The 21908-nt window shown below is 40.0% G+C and overlaps 1 protein-coding gene across 3 annotated transcripts; it reads right to left on the bottom strand.

Moving 5' to 3' along the window:
* Positions 1 to 1061: 1061 nt before the first annotated feature.
* LOC114465532 (potassium voltage-gated channel subfamily A member 1-like) lies at positions 1062 to 12371 on the bottom strand. Of its 3 annotated transcripts, none has more exons than XM_028450605.1 (2): positions 12347 to 12371; positions 1062 to 5376 (listed from the first exon to the last, which is right to left on the bottom strand). In XM_028450605.1, the coding sequence occupies exon 2, from the start codon at positions 5293 to 5295 to the stop codon at positions 3808 to 3810; it is 1488 nt and encodes a 495-aa protein (XP_028306406.1). In that variant the 5' UTR covers positions 5296 to 5376; positions 12347 to 12371; the 3' UTR covers positions 1062 to 3807. The 3 variants fall into 3 exon arrangements, with proteins under 3 accessions (XP_028306406.1, XP_028306405.1, XP_028306404.1); XM_028450604.1 differs by lacking the exon at positions 12347 to 12371 and adding an exon at positions 5467 to 5661; XM_028450603.1 differs by lacking the exon at positions 12347 to 12371 and adding an exon at positions 5471 to 5661.
* Between the last annotated feature and the right edge of the window lie 9537 nt (positions 12372 to 21908).

Below are 21908 nucleotides of genomic sequence, written 5' to 3'. Positions count from 1 at the left end.
ATTACAATAAAATAATGAATTATTTATTTTTCCATTTCCAATAGCCTACTGCACCTATAAGTTTGAAAGTGTCAGCATTTTGTGCGTTTCATAGCCCAAATTACTAAACAGCGCTATTTCCTGGAACAGCTGCACAGTCTCACACCTCTGTAAGGCAGGAGGAAGCCACGCCCCCTCCCAAAGGCACGTTGCTCCTCTGTCTCTGTTCTCATTGCGTGTTTGCACATGTGCAGTCAGGTCTCCAAGATGACAACCAGTTACGTCCAAAGGCAGCGTAGAGAGCTGCCTTTGGATGTAGCCGCGCTATGCTAAATGCTATACATAAGTTCACAGTGCATTAGTGAATTGATATCATGTGACCGCTGCTGTTACGTTCTCTAGCTAGTGGACGGGATAACACTACAGTCATGATGACAGCGCTAGAGACGATAGAGAAACTTTGTTTTGAGGAAAAAACGGCATCTTTTAAAAGATGGAGACCAACACCTGAGCTACCAGACCTTCAGCAAAGGTAAGGTCAGAACATTGTTGGTACTTTCTACAGTGAATGGAACATAAGGAAGGATTGACTTTGTGGATGCTCCTCACTGAGGATGTTCTGAGTTGTTGTTGTTGTCATTTTCTCCATGTTTCTGTGTTTCCAACACAAACAACAGATGTGCTGTCGTGTCATGAGATATATGTTGTTGGAGAGTATGGAGGTTATATTAAATAATTGTTTATGATGTTGATTTTGTTAGATGATAAATACTTGTTCATGTGGATCTTATTGGGTTTTTTCTTTATTATGAATTTTATATTTTGATACGCGCATTGAGATGATTTTGTTGTAAATTTCTTTATACAAATAAAGTTGATTTGAATTGAATTAAAACTTGTCAGTAGAAACATATGAAATTGTTATTGGTGGTCTTGATTTGCTATGTGCCTACCCAACCCTAGTGGTCACAGCACGTCACTGTTAACTACATATGTGTAGATATAACATGGTTCACCAGTTTAGCGTTAAATTATAATTGACAATTTTTATAGAATTTTCATGGCAATTACAATTTAATTACGATTTAATTACAGATTTTTTAAATGACAATAATTACAATTATAATTGACCCCAACCCTGGTATTTAGTCGTAAATTGTCAGTGACTGCCCTCTATGGGTTGAACGCTGCTAATACAATAGAATGTTTCTATTGGCCGAGATTAGATCAATCACTGTTGGCCCCGCCCCCTCCTAAAAAATATGAAGCAGAAACACTCCTTGCCTTGGTTGTATTGATTGACAGCACCATGTGGAACTGTGAAATGCGGTGGGGGCGTGGCTGCTGTGACTGGGCGTGTCCTAACTACTCTATAAGCCACGCCTATAATCAAGGTTTTTTTGTTTTGTTTCCCCCTAGTGGCAGGTCAGTAATACTTATACTTTAAAGTCCTGATGATGATAAAACAAGTTCATTTTAATATAAAATCGAGAAGCCAATGATCATTCTGATATATGTGGTCAAATGTTTGTAGTAAAAGAGAAAAGGTTAAATGAAGCCAATATTTCAGAGAGCTATGAAATCAACTATTATACTGTAGTGTGATGTCATAGGGTGGACAGCAATGACATCCCATTCAGAGCTGTGATTGGTCCGTGCCTGGTACCAGTGGATAGTTGTGGTTCTCCTCAGTCTGAACATGTTCCTCTGGTGGAGGTAGAGTCTGAATGATCCACTGGAGGTTTGGAAACAATAAAAAACTAAACATGGAACCAACGGATTAAAACACGGGCTTCATTTCAAATGATCGGTGGTTTCTCGGTTTTCTATTAAATTAACTTGTTTTATCATGACGGAGATTTTAAATTCCATTCTTCATTGACATTAAAGATCATTACATCATAAAACTAAACAAATAAAGAAAGCAATAAAACAGAACCTTAAAATGTATCAGAAATTCAAAGAGCAATAAATGATTAGACTGCATTAGATATGGCCCTGGAACTAAAGTGTAAAAATAATGATTTACGTCAGCATGTACAGAACAATAAACAACAAACTTTCATTATCTGAATTAAAATAAAAAATATTACTATTCTATTCTATTTACTGTATTTACATTTGATTAGTTAAATTTAGTGTTTGATTAATTATGAAATGTGATGTCCTCTGTTAGTTCATTACATTTGAAAACGTGTTATTTGTAAGGATTATTTGGGGGTCAATGGGCTTGAAAGTTCACCATCGTTCAAAGTGGGAAACACCCAATAAAGTTTAAGAACCAGAGGTTTCATGGACGTATTTCAGCTTTTTCTGCATCAGTATCTTTTCAAGGTTCCCATGTTTACAAACATTAATTTAGTTTCTTGAACTAATTCATGTTTTATGAGGCTTTTTTTCTCCTACATTTAGAAAAACTGAATGTTTACGTGCCTCCCTGGTGCAGGAGGTTAAACAACATCAGTTCTTATCTAACTTTGCACTTTTTTGTTTGATACTTTGTGAAAAAACATAAAATGTAATTTTGCTGAACTTGCACTGATGTTTGGGCCCTCGGACAGTTTTAGTTTAAGACCTCTGAACACACAATGACAAACATAACACTGTTATGTGGGCCTCAGATTTTAGGTGAGAAAATTAGTAATTGAATCATTATTGTGCTCTAGTTTGAACTTACATTTATAAATAAATGATAATATATGTACGGCACTGATCATATCAAAGCACTGCAGATTCTTCATTTTACATTTATTTCATTCTGTGACCCATTTTTATGTAATTTGGGGAAATTTTGTGCAATAATTTAAAGAAAATTGCAGGATTTTGGAAAATTGAAAGTTCTTTTAATAATTTGAGATTAAAAAGGACTTCCATCATGTGATATAAACGTGGGGAAAATCTGTGTATTCATTTTAGTAATTTACACAATGATTCATGGTTTCTCTGACATTTTTTGTTTTCTGCTGCGGGCCGAAGTAGATGCTCTAAAGGGCCGGATTTAGCCCCCAGGCCATGAATTTGACACGTGTGATGTGTGAGAAACAAAATGTTGTAACATTAGCAATTTTGGTGACAACAACTGAAAGGAAGCATTGAGAATGAAGGTCAAATAATAGTAATACAGAGGCTGATTAATACTTCAGAATAAGAGCTTTAAAACATTCTAAATAAATCATTTAGTGTGAATTTACACAAAAATATCAGCAACCTTTGCTCTTTGTCTCCTGATCGTATATTTACATATAAAGAAACTCAGAGTCCTTAACTAAAATATTTTTAATCCTAACCTTTTAAAAATCGCATCTTTTTTATTTTTTTATCAACTGATCAAATGATGAGAAGAACATTTAGCTAACGTGATAAACTTTTAGTTTGAAATCACACCTTCAGTTTAATTCTCAAGTGAAATTTGAATGAAAACTTTTACTTTGTAAAATGCACTTTTTGGTTCAACTTAGCTTAAATTAATTAAGGCATCTGAAACATTTCCCACATCTGTTTGAATGTCTCTCTAAGTTTTCTTGTCTCGAAACGTAAAAAAACCAACGTGGCTCCAATAAGAAACCCTGAAAAACTGACCTCGAGGGAAATGGTTGCACAACTTTCAATCATCATCACACACTGAAACTCCACCTCCCAGAATGCATTGTGTTCAGGGCCCACCTACACGTCTGAGGATCATTTGAGGGTACAAGTTACATGTGTTACTCCCTTTGAAGAAATTTTTTTTTTGTGTGCTCCGACCGGAACAAAGAGGTCCGTTTCCATGACGATACTCCATGTTTGATGTCTTTCTACACTATGTACAGCGGCGAGCGAGCAAGCCCCTCACACGTCCGTCAGCAGCTTGGCTTTGTTGACGCAGTTCTGCTGACTGGTGCAGTTGGCGGTCCTGAGGTTGGCCTCCCTGAAGTTGTCGATGCTGTTGTTCAAGTCCTCGTCGATCTCCATGTACTCCGACTTGCTGATGGCCGACGAGCTGCGGCGGCTGGAGTTGGTTTCCAGGTTCTGGTTGCTGACATTGAGCAGCTGCGCCTGCTCCTCGCCCTCCGTCTCCCGGTGGTAGAAGTAGTTGAAGTTGGAGACGATGACGGGCACGGGCAGCGCGATGGTCAGCACGCCCGCGATGGCGCACAGCGAGCCCACGATCTTCCCCCCGATAGTGACCGGGTACATGTCCCCGTACCCCACTGTTGTCATGGAGACCACGGCCCACCAGAAGGCGTCCGGGATGCTCGTGAAGAAGGACTCCTTCTCCTCGGCCTCGGCGAAGTAGACGGCGCTGGAGAAGAGGATGACTCCAATGAAGAGGAAGAAGATGAGCAAGCCGAGCTCCCTCATGGAGGCTTTGAGTGTCTGACCGAGGATCTGCAGACCCTTGGAGTGACGCGACAGCTTGAAGATCCTGAAGACCCGGACGAGGCGGATGACCCTGAGGATAGCCAGGGACGTGGCCTGCTCGCCGCCGCCGCCGCCCTTCCCCTCGCGGTTCTCCGGGTCGTCGGCCAGCTCGGTGCCCAGAGTTATGAAGTACGGGATGATGGCTACGATGTCAATGGTGTTCATCATGTTCTTGAAGAACGCGGCTTTGCTCGGACACGCAAAGAAGCGCACAATGAGCTCGAAGGAGAACCAGATGATGCACAGAGTCTCAACCACAAAGAATGGGTCAGTGAGGACGTTGGCTTTATAGTACGTGGTCACGTTCCCTACTGTTCGTATCCGGTCGTTGGGGTCCTCCTTCAGCTCCGGTAAAGTCTCCAAACAGAAGATGACGATAGAAATAAGAATCACCATCACGGAGACAATGGCGATGCCCCGAGCTGGACCAGAACTCTCCGGGTGCTCGAACAGAAGCCAGATCTGACGCTGGAACTCCTTCTCCGGTAGCGGTCGCTCTTCTTCTCGAATGAAGCCCTCGTCCTCACGGAACTTCTCCATGGCCTCGGCGCCAAGTTCATAAAACTTTATCTCCTCTGAGAACATGTCCAAGGGCACGTTGACGGGCCGCCGCAGGCGTCCACCCGACTGGTAGTAGTACAGGATGGCGTCGAAGCTGGGGCGGTTGCGGTCAAAAAAGTACTCGTTCCGTAAAGGGTCGAAGTACCTCATCCTCTTCTTGGGGTTCCCCAGCAGCGTCTCGGGGAACTGGGCCAGGGTCTTCAGCTGCGTCTCAAAGCGCAGCCCCGAGATGTTGATGACCACGCGCTCGCAGCAGTCGTGGTCGTCGTGGTCGTCGTCGGGCGGGTAGGGGTCCTGCGGGTGTCCCGGCAGGGTGGAGGTCTCATCCATGTTCTCTGTGGACACCACGGTCATCCTGCCTGAGGGACGGAGCACTCAGTGGAGCTCCTACTGCGTCCTCTTCCTCACCATCATCATCATCATCCTCATCCTCACCTGCAGGAGAAGCACAAACACGCGCTCAGTCAGAGCTGCGGCAGTCCGTGCTGCCTTCACGGTCCTCCGCAGTGCGTGAAACGCGCGCACCTACCTGCAGCTGTGGCCCGCAGCGGACGGATGGGCCAGTCTCGGTGGTCCCGGTGTGCGCGTGGATCCACGCGGTGCGCGTCAGTGCTACAGACGGCAGATAGCGAGGCTTCCTCCGCACCATGCTGGAGCTGGGGTGGGGGGTGGGATGGGGGGGGTGAGGTTCCACCGCAGTGAGGAGTGGAGGGGGGGGGGACGTCGCTTCGCAACGGAGAGAAGCTCCGAGTCCGAGAACCGAGCACCGGGAGCGCGAGGAGAGGAAAGGAGGGAGGTGTCGGAGAAGGCGGTGGAGTGTGTGGGGGGGGGGGGGGGGGGGGGGGGGGGGGGGGGATTAGACGCAATGCAGAAACTCTGTCACGGCCGCGCGCGAGGGCGCACAGCATGGGCCAGGACGCGCGCGCCGCTGCGCTGTTCTCAGGTGACAAAAAAAAAAAACAAAAAAAAAAAAAAAACACCGTGTTGGTTACGTAACCCGGCCAGGTATAGGAGGTCCGCGGCCCTGGCCCGGGTCCGAGCTCCCTGTGTGAGGGAGATGCTGAGTTACCATGGCAACAAGGAGCCCATGACGTCTGGACTTAACTCACAAGAGTTTCCAAACCCTGCGGTCCAATCAGAGCTTCACATTGAGTTCGAGCTCCTGCTGAAGTTGTGCTGTGGTATCTGCAGCTGCTCCACGTGCACTCACACAGGACTCACACAGGACTCACGTGCAATAAATGCACGGTGTATCCTCAATGACGACAAATAATTAATCATTTTTGTTGTCGTTATTTATTGTCTTTTCAGGAAAAAAAACTAAAAACTAAAAATGTCAAAAAATGGACAAAACACAGAATTTAATTGACAATAAAATGTAAAAGTAAAGGAAACCATGGAAACAGCATCTGAAGCAGGAACAGGTTCTCAACTTATGGCTTGAGGCTTTATGGGCTTTTATTTTAAAGTTCTTTCCACTCTATCCCTTTTCCACAAATATTTTAATAGTTTTCTTTTTATACTGGTTTATATTTATATTGGTTTATACTGGTTTATATTTATATTGGTTTATACTGGTTTATATTTATATTGGTTTATACTGGTTTATATTTATATTGGTTTATACTGGTTTATATTTATATTGGTTTATACTGGTTTATATTTATATCGGTTTATACTGGTTTATATTTATATTGGTTTATACTGGTTTATATTTATATTGGTTTATACTGGTTTATATTTATATTGGTTTATTACTGGTTTATATTTATATTGGTTTATACTGGTTTATATTTATATTGGTTTATACTGGTTTATATTTATATTGGTTTATACTGGTTTATATTTATATCGGTTTATACTGGTTTATATTTATATCGGTTTATACTGGTTTATATTTATATTGGTTTATACTGGTTTATATTTATATTGGTTTATACTGGTTTATATTTATATTGGTTTATACTGGTTTATACTGGTCTATTTTGGTTTATACTGGTTTATATTTATATTGGTTTATACTGGTTTATATTTATATTGGTTTATACTGGTTTATATTTATATTGGTTTATACTGGTTTATATTTATATTGGTTATACTGGTTTATATTTATATTGGTTTATACTGGTTTATATTTATATCGGTTTATACTGGTTTATATTTATATCGGTTTATACTGGTTTATATTTATATTGGTTTATTACTGGTTTATATTTATATTGGTTTATACTGGTTTATATTTATATTGGTTTATACTGGTTTATATTTATATTGGTTTATACTGGTTTATATTTATATCGGTTTATTACTGGTTTATATTTATATTGGTTTATACTGGTTTATATTTATATTGGTTTATACTGGTTTATATTTATATTGGTTTATACTGGTTTATATTTATATTGGTTTATACTGGTTTATATTTATATTGGTTTATACTGGTTTGTATTTATATTGGTTTATACTGGTTTATATTTATATTGGTTTATACTGGTTTATATTTATATTGGTTTATACTGGTTTGTATTTATATTGGTTTATACTGGTTTATATTTATATTGGTTTATACTGGTTTATATTTATATCGGTTTATACTGGTTTATATTTATATTGGTTTATACTGGTTTATATTTATATTGGTTTATACTGGTTTGTATTTATATTGGTTTATACTGGTTTATATTTATATTGGTTTATACTGGTTTATATTTATATTGGTTTATACTGGTTTATACTGGTCTATTTTGGTTAATACTGGTTTATATTGGTATATACTGGTTTATACTGGTTTATATTGGGTTATAATAGTTTAGACAGGTTTATACTGGTTTATATTAGTTTACACAGGTTTATACTGGTTTACATCGGTTTAAATTGGGTTATAATAGTTTATACAGGTTTATATTTATACTGGTTTATATTTATATTGGTTTGTACAGGTTTATATTTATATTGGTTTATACAGGTTTATACTGGTTTATATTTATATTGGTTTATACTGGTTTATGGGTTTATACTGGTTTATACTGGCTTATATTTATTTTGGTTAATACTGGTTTATACAGGTTTATATTGGTTTAAATTGGGTTATACTAGTTTATATTGGTTTATACTGGTTTATATTTATATTGGTTTATACTGGTTTATACTGGTTTACATCGGTTTAAAATGGATTATAATAGTTTATACAGGTTTATATTTATATTGGTTTATACTGGTTTATACTGGTTTATATTTATATTGGTTTATACTGGTTTATACTGGTTTATACAGGTTTATACAGGTTTATATTTATATTGGTTTATACTGGTTTATACTGGTTTATATTTATATTGGTTTATACTGGTTTATACTGGTTTATACAGGTTTATACTGGTTTATATTTATATTGGTTTATACTGGTTTATACAGGTTTATATTTATATTGGTTTATACTGATTTATATTGGTTTATACTGCTTTATATTTATATTGGTTTATACTGGATTATATTGGTTTATAATGGTTTGTACAGGTTTATACTGGTTAATAATAGTTTATACAGGTTCATACTGGATTATATTGGTTTAAATTGGGTTATACTAGTTTATATTGTTTATACTGGTTTATATTTATATTTGTTTATACTGGTTTATAAAGGTTTATACTAGTTTATATTGGTTTATATTTATATTGCTTTATATTGGTCTATACTGGTTTTTATTGGTTTATACTGCTTTATATTGGTTTATGCTGGTTTATACTGGTTTATATTGGTTTAAATTGGTTTATATTGGTTTATACAAGTTTGTACTGGTTTATACTGTTAATATTATTACTATATACAGGGGACAGATCTGGATAAGCATAATGCTTTTTTTCCGTCGCCCTTTCCGGCATGCAAAAGGACAAAAAAAAAAAAAAAAAAAAAAAAAAAAAAACAATGATATGATTCTGCTCTGAATCTCAAAATGAATTTCTGTGATTGCAACCATGTCGGAAATGAACTGAATAAATAAATAATATTGGTTTATACAAGTTTGTACTGGTTTATATTGGTTTATACTGTTTATACAGGATTATACTGGTTTATATTGGTTTATACTGGTTTTTACAATTGGTTTATACTGGTTTATATTGGTTTGCACTGGTTTATACAAGTTTGTACTGGTTTGCAGTGGTTTATACAATTTGTACTAGTTTACACTGGTTTATATTCGTTTATAAAAGTTTGTACTGGTTTATTCAAGTTTGTACTAGTTTATGCTGGTTTGTGGTGGTTTGTACTGGTTTATACAAATTTGTACTGGTTTATACAAGTTTGTACTGGTTTTTACAAGTTTTAACTGGTTTCTACTGGTTCATATTGGTTTATACTGGGTTGTACTGGTTTCTACCTGTTTATATTGGTTTTTACTGGTTTATACAAGTTTGTACTGGCTTGTAGTGGTTTATACACATTTGTACTAATTTACACTGGTTCATAAAAGTTTGTACTAGTTTATATTGGTTTATACTAGTTTGTACAAGTTTGTACTGGTTTATACAAGTTTGTATTGGTTTATACTGGTTTGTGGTGGTTTGTATTGGATATTATGATTTATACTTATTTTATTGGTTTGTATTGGTTTATATTGGTTATACTGGGTAAAATGTGTTCATAATGGTTATACTAGTTGTTGTTATTGGTTTATACTGGCTTGACCTTCAGCTGGTTTGACCTTCAGTCTGTGACCTACTGGTGTTGCTGTGACGTTTTTTGAGGCTGATGTTCACACTCGTCCTTGTTTACGTGGTGAAGGTGAAACTCTATGTTTATCACGAGTTATTTGACAGCTGGAAACTTCCTCCTGTTCCCAAACCAACGTCTAATTTTAACACAAAGCTGCCTTTCACTTTGTCACCTCTGAGCAAGGCACAGGGAGCTGGGTGTGGGTTTGAACCCTGAGGTGAACAGCTGTGCAGGTTTCTTCTCTGAATAGAACACAGGTGGGCAAATTATATCACAGCAGGGGCCACAAAAAATGTGTTTGTTTGATGGAAGGGCCACATTATCAACATTCATGACTGAGCATTTAGAATAATGACCAATCTGATCCTTAACACAGGAAAGAAGTAAGAATAGTAATTTTGTGTGGTTTTGAATCATTCTGTGCTTGTTGTTGACTTGCTTGTTATGAGGCATTTTATGGATTTTTCCTGTAAAATGTATGTTTTTTGGATGGACTTTTGTGTATTTCTGATGCCGTTTTTGTTGTTTGATAATACTGTGGGTTTATCATATCATTTTATTGTACTTTCACTTTTATTTTTCTGTAATTTTGTATTTTTTGAGTAATTTTTTAGTAATTTTGTGTATTACTGCTGTTGTTTTGCTCATTTTTGTGTGTTTTTGGAGTATTTTCTGTGTTTTTCTTGTCTTTTATGGTATTTTCCTGCAATGTTGTAATTTTTAAAAATATTTTTTTTATGTATTGTTTTTCTTTTGTGTATTTTGTACGTTTACTTTCGGGGCCGCATAAAATTAAACCAAGGGAAGCATGTGACCCCTGTGCCGCTGGTTGCCCCTGTCTGGGATAGACCTTCACACGCAGATCTGCTCTATCAGTGGATCCTTTCTTCCTTGACCTGATCTCACAGCTTCAGTTTGGATTGAAGATGTTTGATGATGATGATGATGACAATGATAGTTATGAACATCTTCCTCATGCCACATGTGCTCTGCTCCTCTCTGAGAGCTTGTTGTTGTTGACAGGAGGAGGAGGAGGAAGTCACAGCGTTGTCAGAAGTCAAAGTGAACAATTCAAGTTTCCACTTTGCTTTGAGAAAGAATTCCAGGCGGTTCTTCAGCCATCGGCCGTAACCGGACACCCTGGCTCTGAGTTCTTTGTGCTGCTGGGATCGTCTGACAGTCTGAGGCCTCTTCACATGCTCACATTCATCAAAGGCATCCACGTGTTACATAGAAAACAAAGGACCGTAACCAGAGGAGCCAGAGCAGGAACCAGAACAGGAACCAGAGAAGAACCAGAGCAGGAACCGGAACAGGCACTAGAGCAAGAACCTGAGCAAGAACCAGAGAAGGAACCGGAACAGGAACCAGAGAAGAATCAGAGCAGGAACCAGAGTAAGAACCAAAGAAGGAACCAGAGCAAGAACCAGAGAAGGAACCAGAGCAAGAACCAGAACAGGAACCAGAGGAGAACCAGAGCAGGAACTAGAGCAAGAACCAGAACAGGAACCAGAGGAAAATCAGAGCAGGAACCAGAGTAAGAACCAAAGAAGGAACCTGAGCAAGAACCAGAGAAGGAACCGGAACAGGAACCAGAGAAGAATCAGAGCAGGAACCAGAGTAAGAACCAAAGAAGGAACCAGAGCAAGAACCAGAGAAGGAACCAGAGCAAGAACCAGAACAGGAACCAGAGGAGAACCAGAGCAGGAACCAGAGCAAGAACCAGAACAGGAACCAGAGGAAAATCAGAGCAGGAACCAGAGTAAGAACCAAAGAAGGAACCTGAGCAAGAACCAGAGAAGGAACCGGAACAGGAACCAGAGAAGAATCAGAGCAGGAACCAGAGTAAGAACCAAAGAAGGAACCAGAGCAAGAACCAGAGAAGGAACCAGAGCAAGAACCAGAACAGGAACCAGAGGAGAATCAGAGCAGGAACCAGAGTAAGAACCAAAGAAGGAACCAGAGCAAGAACCAGAGATGGAACCAGAGCAAGAACCAGAACAGGAACCAGAGGAGAACCAGAGAAGGAACCAGAGCAGGAACTGGAACAGGAACTAGAGTAGGAACCAGAGAAGGAACCACAACAGGAACCAGAGAATTAACCAGAGCAGGAAACAGAGCAACATTTTACCTTTAAGATAGCCTTTAGAACCTTTAACTTTTAGAACCTTTAGAATATTTAACCTTCAGAATCTTCAAACTTTAAGCTTTAGAGCCTTTAGAACCTTTAAACTTGAACATTTTAACAACCTTTAAAGGTGCAGTCTGCAACTCTTTTAAAAGTGACTTTGTCATATTTACTAAAACTGTCACTATGTAAGGACAGCTTTACATCAAACTAGTAGTTTGTGTGAAAAAACAAGCTCATTGAGTCTTTAACCTTTAGAACATTTAACCTTGAACATTTTAAGAACCTTTAACCATTAGAACCTTTTAACTTTACCCTTTAGAACATTTTGAACCTTTAAAACCTTTAGACTCAAAGGTCCGACTTAGAGCTGAACAAACACACATCTCTAAAGAAATTCACACAATGAAATCAAACGTACACACAACTACAACAGGAAGTCTACCAACCAATGTATGAGCAACACTGTTGCTATGGAAACACAAAACCAACATGAGGTTTATAGTCGACATGTTGTGATTGTGTGTTTTTGTTGTGATTGTGTGTTTTTGTTGTGATTGTGTGTACCTGCTCACTCTGCAGGTGAAGTCCTGCTCTGCATTGATTCCTTCAGCATTGCTCTCCTCCTCCTCCTCCTCCTCTTCATCACTCCATCCCGTCCTTTCATCCTCTGATAACACACACACACACACACACACACACACACACACACACACACACACACGGGTCATAAATCCACGGTGGAGGTCTCAGAGTAAATAAAGGAACCATCAGCACTGACTGACACTAACAGTGAGGGACTTGAACCCTGAACCTTCAGAATGATGATGATGATGAAGATGATGAAGGTCACACACACAGAGGGATCATCATTTGTCACTGTTGCATTACGATGTGTCACTGTTCACTTTCACCTTCAGTCAGTGCGAGAGCGACTCAGAATAGCATAGCATAGCATAGCATAGCATAGCATAGCATAGCATAGCATAGCATAGCATAGCATAGCATAGCATAGCATAGCATAGCATAGCATAGGTGTGTGTGTGTGTGTGGCCCTCATCATCCATTTATTTCTGAAGTCGTTTTCTTTACTTTAGCTGGAACCACAATGAAAATCTTTTTATTTATTCAGTTTATTTTTGACATGGTTACATTCACTTTCACATTTCCAAATTTTTTTTTTTTTTTTTGTCCATGCCGAAAAAGGAGACGAGAAAAGCAAATTGCGTATCTAAGTCCCGTCCCTTGTTTTGAACACAGAAAATTTACATCAAAGCTTGTCTCTCTGGTCAAACATTCTTAGGTTGTTCTGAACACAATATCATTTCATTTTTATTTTTTTTTGTGTGTAGGGTTTATTCTCATCTGTAGTCAGTGTTGTCTTTCTTTATTCCTCCTCCTCTCTGTCGTTGTTCGTGTCGGCCTTGTTTGAATTTCATTCCCAGACGTTCCTCCAGTTCAAAAGAAAAGTTCTTGTAGCTTGTTTTGTCTCTACATCAAGGTTATTCCAGCTGGTAATAGCTCTGTTGACAGTGATGTATTTTCCAATGTTAGATTTAACCCTTTCTTGTATAAACACATTACTATGTTTTAGTTCATAAGCCGTTTGTTTGTATGTCAAACGTTTTTGTATTTGATATGGGAGTGTTTTAAGTGAGGCCCTAAATGCGAGATTTGTTTGTTGTAGTGTATTATTTCTCTTTTTTTTCTCAGGAGATTGTTGACTTTGTTTCTGTTTTCAATATTTTGTCTTTAAGATATTTTTTATATAATGTATTTCTTTTTTTTTGCATGCGTTTGCATTTATCATGTATTGTAGTTATTGTGTCTGTGAATGTGTCACATGCAATGTTCACCTCTTTTTTTGTAAAAACCTCCTTCCACGTTTCTGTTCTTATCTGTTGTTTAAAGTTTTCTAGCTGTTTTTCTCTTTCCAGTCTTTTGTATGTTATTGGTTTGTGTGTTTCTGGGTGGATGTTGTCATTAGTGTTAAATATTGTAACTATTGGTAAATGGTCGGAGATGTCATTTATTAATATTCCATTGGTTAGATCTGAATTTTGTATGTTTATATGTTTGTGAAGATGTTATCTCGATACAAACAGCAGATTAATATGTTCTCTCCCTTTGGTATCGTTATTTTTACTGTTACACATTCCATTACTCCTTCACAGTTGTACTCATCGTAAAGTTCATACCTTTTTGTTCATTTAGCCAAGTTTCTGACAGTGCTCTTCCAGTGTGTGTATTGATCTGAGTCCATATCCATTTTCCCAGGTCTTCCATCGTTTTGATGAAGATTGGTTTTACGTTCTCTTCTCCCAGTGGTGTGATATAAATCCTGCAGTTTCTTGTCCACGTCTTTAGAATTTTTCCTCCTTTTTTCATTTGGCGTGCCTTCCATGCGATGCTTGTGTTTTGTTTCGTCAAGTGTTCATTCATGAAAACCTTCGTTTCCTTCAGTTTCTTGCCTTGCTTCAGTAGTTCACCTTTAAATTTCACATTCGTGAAGGTGATTTTTACTGCTCTGGTGTTATTACGCTTTGGAAGGAGTTGGCAGGAGTTGATGTTGTTAGGGTTCAAGACAATGTCCTTTGTTTCTAAGTAATCAATGACATGTTGTTCAATCGATTTTGTGTCTTCGTCACTCGGTTCCGTTGTCCGTCTCAACGCACTCGCGTAACTCCTGGGTGTTATCTTTAGGCCTGTAATGATGACATCTTTCTCTCTTTCCTTTTGTTCCAGCTCTTCAACCCTCACGTTCAGCAGTTTCATCTCTTCAGCATTCTTTACATTCTGCTGTTCCAGTACCTTTACTTCACTTTGAAGGTTTTCCAGTGTTTTTACCAGCTTCTTTTCCAACGACTTTATCTCGGTAGTGAACTTCAGCGATAGATCGTCTTTGAGGTTTCGTATCATCTCCTTGACCTCTTTCAAACCCAGATTAGGTTCTGTAGGGCCTTTTTTAACCATTTTTATTTTCATCTTGGGCCCAAGTTTTCTTTTCTCAGGCTGTTAATCTCCCAAGGTCGTGTTGTCGGAGCGAGTAAAAACACGTCTGCTCTCTCCGAAGACCAGATAGACAATTCCAAAATCTTTGGAAATAAATGGAATAAAACATTAAACTTTAGATTGACGCTAAACCCTGAGCTTTAGGCCAGCACCAGGCTGAAAACAGCTAACAGCTAACTCTGTACTAGAGATAAAAATGAGGCTCACGTCGGGCTCGAGCCTCATTTTTAACCTTTTTTTTTTTTTTTTTTTAATCTCTATTACATTAATATAATTTATTAATAAACACAAAAACACTTCTATATTGTTGTGGTATCATTTCTAAAGTGATTTCTGTTTGTAGTGGGACAGGATATTGACAGCGTTGTGTTTAGTTGTTCAGCGTTCACATTCACTGATGATTATTTGCTGCTGGAGCTCAGAGAACAAATATGATTGGTTCTTCAGTCAGGTCTGTGCTCCACACACGGACCACCTGGTCTGGTCTACATACTGTAACGGACTGGGTTCTATGTTCTGGTTATGTTCCACTGTGTGTATTCAGTGGTTAACTGATGCTGAGATGTCCTATGGCCATGAAAGCATCATGGTTACTGCAGCTTTCTCTGCCAATGTGTGTCTTTGTTTACATGTGTTCTGAGTATTGATTGGCTGGGAGGCTGGGGGAAGGGCGGGTGTAATCGGGGAAAAGAAGGAACAATTGTGTTCTCACGGTAGTGTGTGTATGATGGTGCAAGATGTTTCTTTGTGTGTTTGATTGTTTATTTATGGCGTTTCTATGACTTCCATTAAAGCCTGTAAAACTGTGATAACGGCTCGAGTCACGTCATTAAAATACCTTTTGGGCTGTGGTGAGGGTGTGCCCCCCCCCTCTCCCCCCTCGCTGTGCGAGGCACCATGCTATTAATCTACGGCTGCAACACGTTCAATGAAATAATAATTTACGTTGGGTTTGCTTTGGGCTCAGGCCTACAATTTAAGTTCATGGGTCAGGCTTTACGCCCGCGCCCGGGTCAGTCGGGCTGGATTTTTTGTGCCCGATCAAAACTCTACTCTCAATCCAACTCAAGCATAGACCAGTCTTTTGGCTCTTATGGGAGGAAATTTTCATGAGGGCCACATGTGTGATGTTTACCATGGGCTTGACTGATGAAGGTGTTTTAGTGGTCACGAAGTGGACACACCGTCACACACTGAAATACAACTCAGTGGTTCCTCTTCTAGTACCAAATGTCATTCAATGGCTATTTAAACGTCAACATCAAAAAGTTATTCTGGGTTTCCATGGATACTGTTGATGGTAACGGAGTGGAAAGGAAAAATGCTGAAAATCATCAATGGAACCTGCATTACAAAAAAAATGGAAAGCTAGGATTTTTCTGCTTTTTTAGGCAACACACACAATACTATTGTATTATATACTATACTGTCAGGTGCTGTTTAGGTTTGTTATTTAGCCCTTGTGGTCCTCTTTCAGTTATTTTGTGTCTTTGTTTATTCTGTTTGAGTCTGACCTCTTGTGTTTAACTCTTGTCTGTGTGTTTCAGGTATTCCTGCTTGTGGCTCCACCCCCCAGTGATATCTGCGTGGTTGGTTTCTGACTGATTAGCTACCTCATGTTTTCCACCCAGGTGTGGCCCGTTCCCAGTCAAGCTTCCCTCACTGTTTAGCTGAGTGCTTGGTCACAGTATGGCTGCTGGATCATTATGTCCTGCTGTTTGTTTCCTGCTCCCAGTTTTCCCTGTGCTTCCTTGTGTCTTTTTGAATTTAAGTTTATTTGGAATAAACATGGAGTGGTTCCAGGAACGCTATGCCTGCATTCTGCCTCTATCTCTCTCTGCATTTGGGTCCACACCACCTACACCAAATCATATTATATACTATACTAATATTATATACTATATTATAGTAAGAAAATATGTTCAGATATAAAACTGTGACATCACCACCACAAACTGTAACAGTACATCACAGGATAACACAATGACCAGTCTGACCCAAACAGCAGCTTCTCTAAACGCTGTGTGATCAAAGTTCATCATCTTTGTCCTACAGACACGAGGGGACACATGTACACCGTTACAGTCATTTTGGTGTGTGTGTGATCACGCCACTCGTTCAGTGCACACACACAGGATGCTGATTGGCCCAGGGAGAGAAACAATCACAAACAACTCACTGATAGCATCGAGGAGGAAGATTTGTAGGATAGGGAACAATGGCTTCATCTGGTGGTGTAGCGCTACAACTGGTCATCGTTACAACTGGTGTCACTCAGTGTTTAATACAGAACCACATGTTCAGTCACATGATCATCTGTGCTTAAAATCAGTCACAAGATAATATGATCATCAGTTGAAGTGTAACATCGACTAAGCACAGTGCTCAGTGAGGTCAGAGTTCATCTCCAGCAGGACGAGAGGACACATGGGAACTATTGTTCTCCATCATCATCATCCTCCTCAGCAGCAGTGATGGCGTTCTGCTCCATGTCTATCACTTTCCTTTCCTCCCTGACTCTAATAATAGCTCAGTGACTCCCCCCACCCCCTTCCGCCAGGCTCCATGTGTTGGTCTTTAAGGGGCTACAGCATGAATTGGCGGAGATCTTTTTTCCCTGCATGCTTTGGGGCGTATAAATAGCTTCAGTCTTCTCCTGCACGCCGTGCGTTATATAAGAGTCCCGTGTGTTTGTGAATGAGGCTGCATTCATAAAGTCACGGTCTCAAAGTTCTGCACGAGGCGCTGGAATCAGCATGAGCTTCAGCTCCAGTTACACACTATGTGGCAAAGCCGAGGCTCGCGGCCCAAAATATTTCTTCTTCTACAGTGTGATATTAAACTGCACAGACTGTGAGGAAAAGCTCTGAAACGTGCACAAAATGACTCCAAAAATACAAAACAACTCAACAAGAACGCAAAAACACCAACAACACAACAAAATAACAACTAAACAATTCAAACCAACCAAAAAATATATCTTCAAGTTTTTTTTAACCTTTCAAAAGAACCAAACAAAAGAAAACTAAACTAAGTAAAGAAAAGATGAAAAATAAAAACAACTGCAAAAGTACAAAAACACATAAAAATACACATAAAATGTCACTTCAACTTAATTTTAACAAATTGATCACACAAAAAAACTATAAAAAACACATGAATAATAAATAATGAAACATCTTCTAGTCTCTCTATCCCTTTTTTGGAAAGACTGTGAAAGGAATATGAAACAGCTGCAGCACAGACTGTGACGTGTAGAGGAGACGTTGGTTGTCATGTGAAGCCTGTGACTGAAAACTCCAGAACAATGGAGAACATTCTTTCATGAATTAATGACGGTTTGTGCTGAATGAACGCTCAGGTCACATTAAAGCTCAACCAATTGCTTTCTGTTGGTCCCTGAACGCACCACAAGGGAGGATGGGGCTTCAAACCAAAAGTTATGATGCCTTTACTGACCTTTGTGATGTTTGTCCCAACAAAATCAGAAAAAACTGCAAATCACCAGTGGTGCATTCAATGACTGTTGGTTGATGACAACCAAACGTTATCACAATGTGTTTAAACTGTGAGGCGTTCACTGACTGTTTTCAAAATGAAGAGAAGGCCAGAAATCTTCCTTCCATATGTGCGGTGGTGCATTCACTGACTCCTGCTCTTAAAATATAAAGTCTAGCACATGTTGAAAACTATTTTCTATTGATAATTAAATTATGATGCATTCACTGACTGTTTTCCATTTAGCGTAACCCACAGCTCTGTTCATGTTGCATTCAGGGACCTCACTCTTTCCTTTTGGATTCCTTTCTGTGAGGCTCAGAGCGTCAGAACACATCATCAGTGAGTGAGATGACCTTTAGGTTTTAACCATTTCACATACAGCGTTGGAGCACAACGAGGCGTATAATGACGCCCCGAAGAAACGCCGCAGAGCTCCAATGGGACACACACACACACACACCGCTGCAGGAGAGGCAGCATTAGCATCATTAACTTCTGCGGGAGTTGATGATGCGTTCGCACGAGCACTGGAAATAACCAACTTAGCAATGAAGCAAACACACACAGTGAGATGTTTAGGATGATTATATATGAAGAGAGAAACCAACAATCTGTGTGGAAAAACACATCAGCCTGATTTTTATGTACAAGACATGAAGACAGTGAAGGTATCATAAAGAAGGGCTTTGTCTCCCTCTAGAGGAAGTGGTTTTAATCACAGCAGCAACGTAGAGTTAATATTAGATCTGTTTATTAACGTACCAACATCAAACAAATCCTCCATGAAGGCTAATTAACATATAGCTAACAGTTCCAGACATTTGGTTAGCTTAGCACGTAGCGACTATTCCCACACATTTGGTTAGCTTAGCATGTAGCAGTTAGTCCTACACATGTGTTTAGCTTAGCATGTAGCAACAAATCCCACACTTGGTTAGCTTAGCATGTAGCAACCAGTCCCGCACTTTTAGTTAGCCTAGCAAATAGCTATTGTTCCCATGTTTGGTTAGTTTAAGACGACGCAACCAGTTCCACAAGTTTGGTTAGCTCAGCATGTAGCAACCAGTCCGACAGGTTTGGATAGCTTAGCCATTTGCTACCACTCACACATTCGTTTAGCCTAGCATGTAGCGAGCAGACACACGTTGGGTTAGTTCAGTACATAGAGACCAGTAGCGACCAGTCCAATGTTTGGATAGCCTAGCATGTAGTGGTGCTGGCAAATAGGGTCAAAGGGCAAAGGGGGCGGGGCTATGGTCTCAGGTACTCTGATTGGACCAAACCTCAGAGCTACAGTGTGAGTGATGAATGATAATAAAGAACAAACAATGATCAAAGGAACATTTAGTGACTGAGAGACAGACAGAGCAGTGTGTGTGTGTGTGTGTGTGTGTGTGTGTGTGTGTGCGTGCTTGCGTGCGTGCGTGAGACCTTCAGGGAATCCCTGCTTCTTTCTCAGCGTACTGATCTATTTTTGGACTCTGCCTGTTCTTGGAGGGGTTTCTACATCTATTCCTGCTGCTGATGGGCTGAACCACTTCAGGTCCACGGGGGGGTACGGCACACACCATCACACCAGAGCCCACAGCGTGTTCATTACAGAATGACAGCTCAGGCACATAAAGGCAGCATGAGGCATTCACTGACACCACGCTCAGCTGGCAATGCAAATGTTGGATGAGGTTGGATGATGGACGGCTCCATCACTGAGGCCTCCTGAGCTGGTGGTACGTCCCAAATATAATAAATGTTGTCAGAGGAACCAACCTCCCCTTCACCCTCCAGCCTACACAGTTACCCCGCTGCAATAAAAGCTTTTACATCCTCTGTTTTACTGTGAAAGCACCAAGAACAACCGTACGGTGTTTAAACACTCCTTTCCTTTGTCCTGTAGATCAGTGGTCCTCAATCTTTTTCGCTCACGACCCTCCAAAATAAAGGTTCCAGAGATTGGGGACCCTCCAAAATAAAGGCCCCATAGAGCAGGGACCCCCACTGTAGCTGAAGGTGGTTGAACACAGACATGAACATTGAAGAACAGTCATGTGGAGACAGGACCATCTATAAGGGGGAATAAAGGGGAGAGATTTTTGGGGTCCATCCATAAAGTCAGTAAAATGATGGTCCATTGTTCTATGAATCTGTGATAACCACATTTATTTATTCATCTGAATAATATCCACTGTTATCCAGGAACGTTTATTATTATTATTATAATCATCTTAAAGATGGAAATCATGGTTTTAATCACTAATAAAATGGTTCAAAATGAATAAAAATGGTGGAAAATGAGGTGAAATGGGATTTTAAAAACCACAGAAATTGGTTAAAAGTTGTAAATTAGTGGATAAAAACAGACAGAAAAAGTGGTAAAAAGCAGCTGGTCCACATCTTCACACAGATCTTCAACACATCACTGGAGCTGTGTGAAGTAGCTCCTGCTTCTAAAGCTCCAGCATCATCTCAGTCCCTAAGAAAGCTGCCATCACAGGATCAATGACTATTGACCCATTGCTCTGAAGTCCTTTGAGAGGCTGGTACTGAGCCACCTGAAGGACATCACAGGACCCCTGCTGGACCCCCTGCAGTTTGCCTATCGGGCAAACAGGTCTGTCGAGGATACAGTCAACATTGGACTGAACTACATCCTGCACCACCTCGACTCCCCAGGGACCTACGCTAGGATCCTGTTTGTGGATTTCAGCTCTGCGTTCAACACCATCATCCTGGACATCCTTCACCAGAAACTCATCCAGCTCACAGTGCCGGCCTCCACCTGTCAGTGGATCACCAACTTCCTGACTGACAGGAAGCAGCAGGTGAGACTGGGAAGCATCACATCCAACAACCGGTCACTCAGCACTGGCGCCCCTCAGGGGTGTGTTCTCTACCCACTGCTATTCTCCCTCTACACCAATGACTGCACCTCAGGGGACCCCTCTGTGAAACTCCTGAAGTTCGCAGACGACACCACCGTCATCTGTTTCATCCAGGATGGGGACGAGTCTGCCTTCAGATGGAGGTGGAACAGCTGGATCTCTGGTGCAGTCAGAAACATCTGGAACTGAACCCGCTAATGTGCAGAAAAGTCATTAAAATGTGATGTAGAAGTGTCAGAAATAGGCGTAATGTAGCAAAAATGCATTAAAAGGAGCAAAAATATGGTGAGAAAAAGTGATGAAAATAGATTAAAATATGGTGAGTTTGGTGAAGTTGTTGAAAAAGGATAAAATAAGCAAAAATGGGTTCAAATTGTTCATAAAATATTCTTAGTTTCTTGAAGGCATCTGAGGACCCCCTCCAATTGTCTCGCAAACATAAATGGGGTCCTGGCCCCATGGTTGAGAACCCCTGTTGTAGAACATCTCCAGTGTGTAAAGTGTGATGTAAACGTGTGTGTGTGTGTGTGTGCGTCTCTCTCTGATGAAGTTTGAGACCAAACTAAATGTTTTCCTCGAGTCCAAAAAGCAGCGTTTGGGATCAGATCAGATTAATGACCATCTCCTTGGATTACAGCTAATCCTGATCCTGATCCCCTGGATCAGAGAGTTTAGTGATGAAGCTGAGAGTTTGGAGCTGCTCATTAAAACACTGTCACGTGTCACAGACCATCACA

The sequence above is a fragment of the Gouania willdenowi genome, chromosome 6, assembly GCF_900634775.1.
Source record: "Gouania willdenowi chromosome 6, fGouWil2.1, whole genome shotgun sequence".
Taxonomy (NCBI): Eukaryota; Metazoa; Chordata; class Actinopteri; order Blenniiformes; family Gobiesocidae; genus Gouania; species Gouania willdenowi.
Note: the sequence above shows the minus strand (reverse complement) of the source record. Positions and strands in the feature narration are given on the sequence as shown.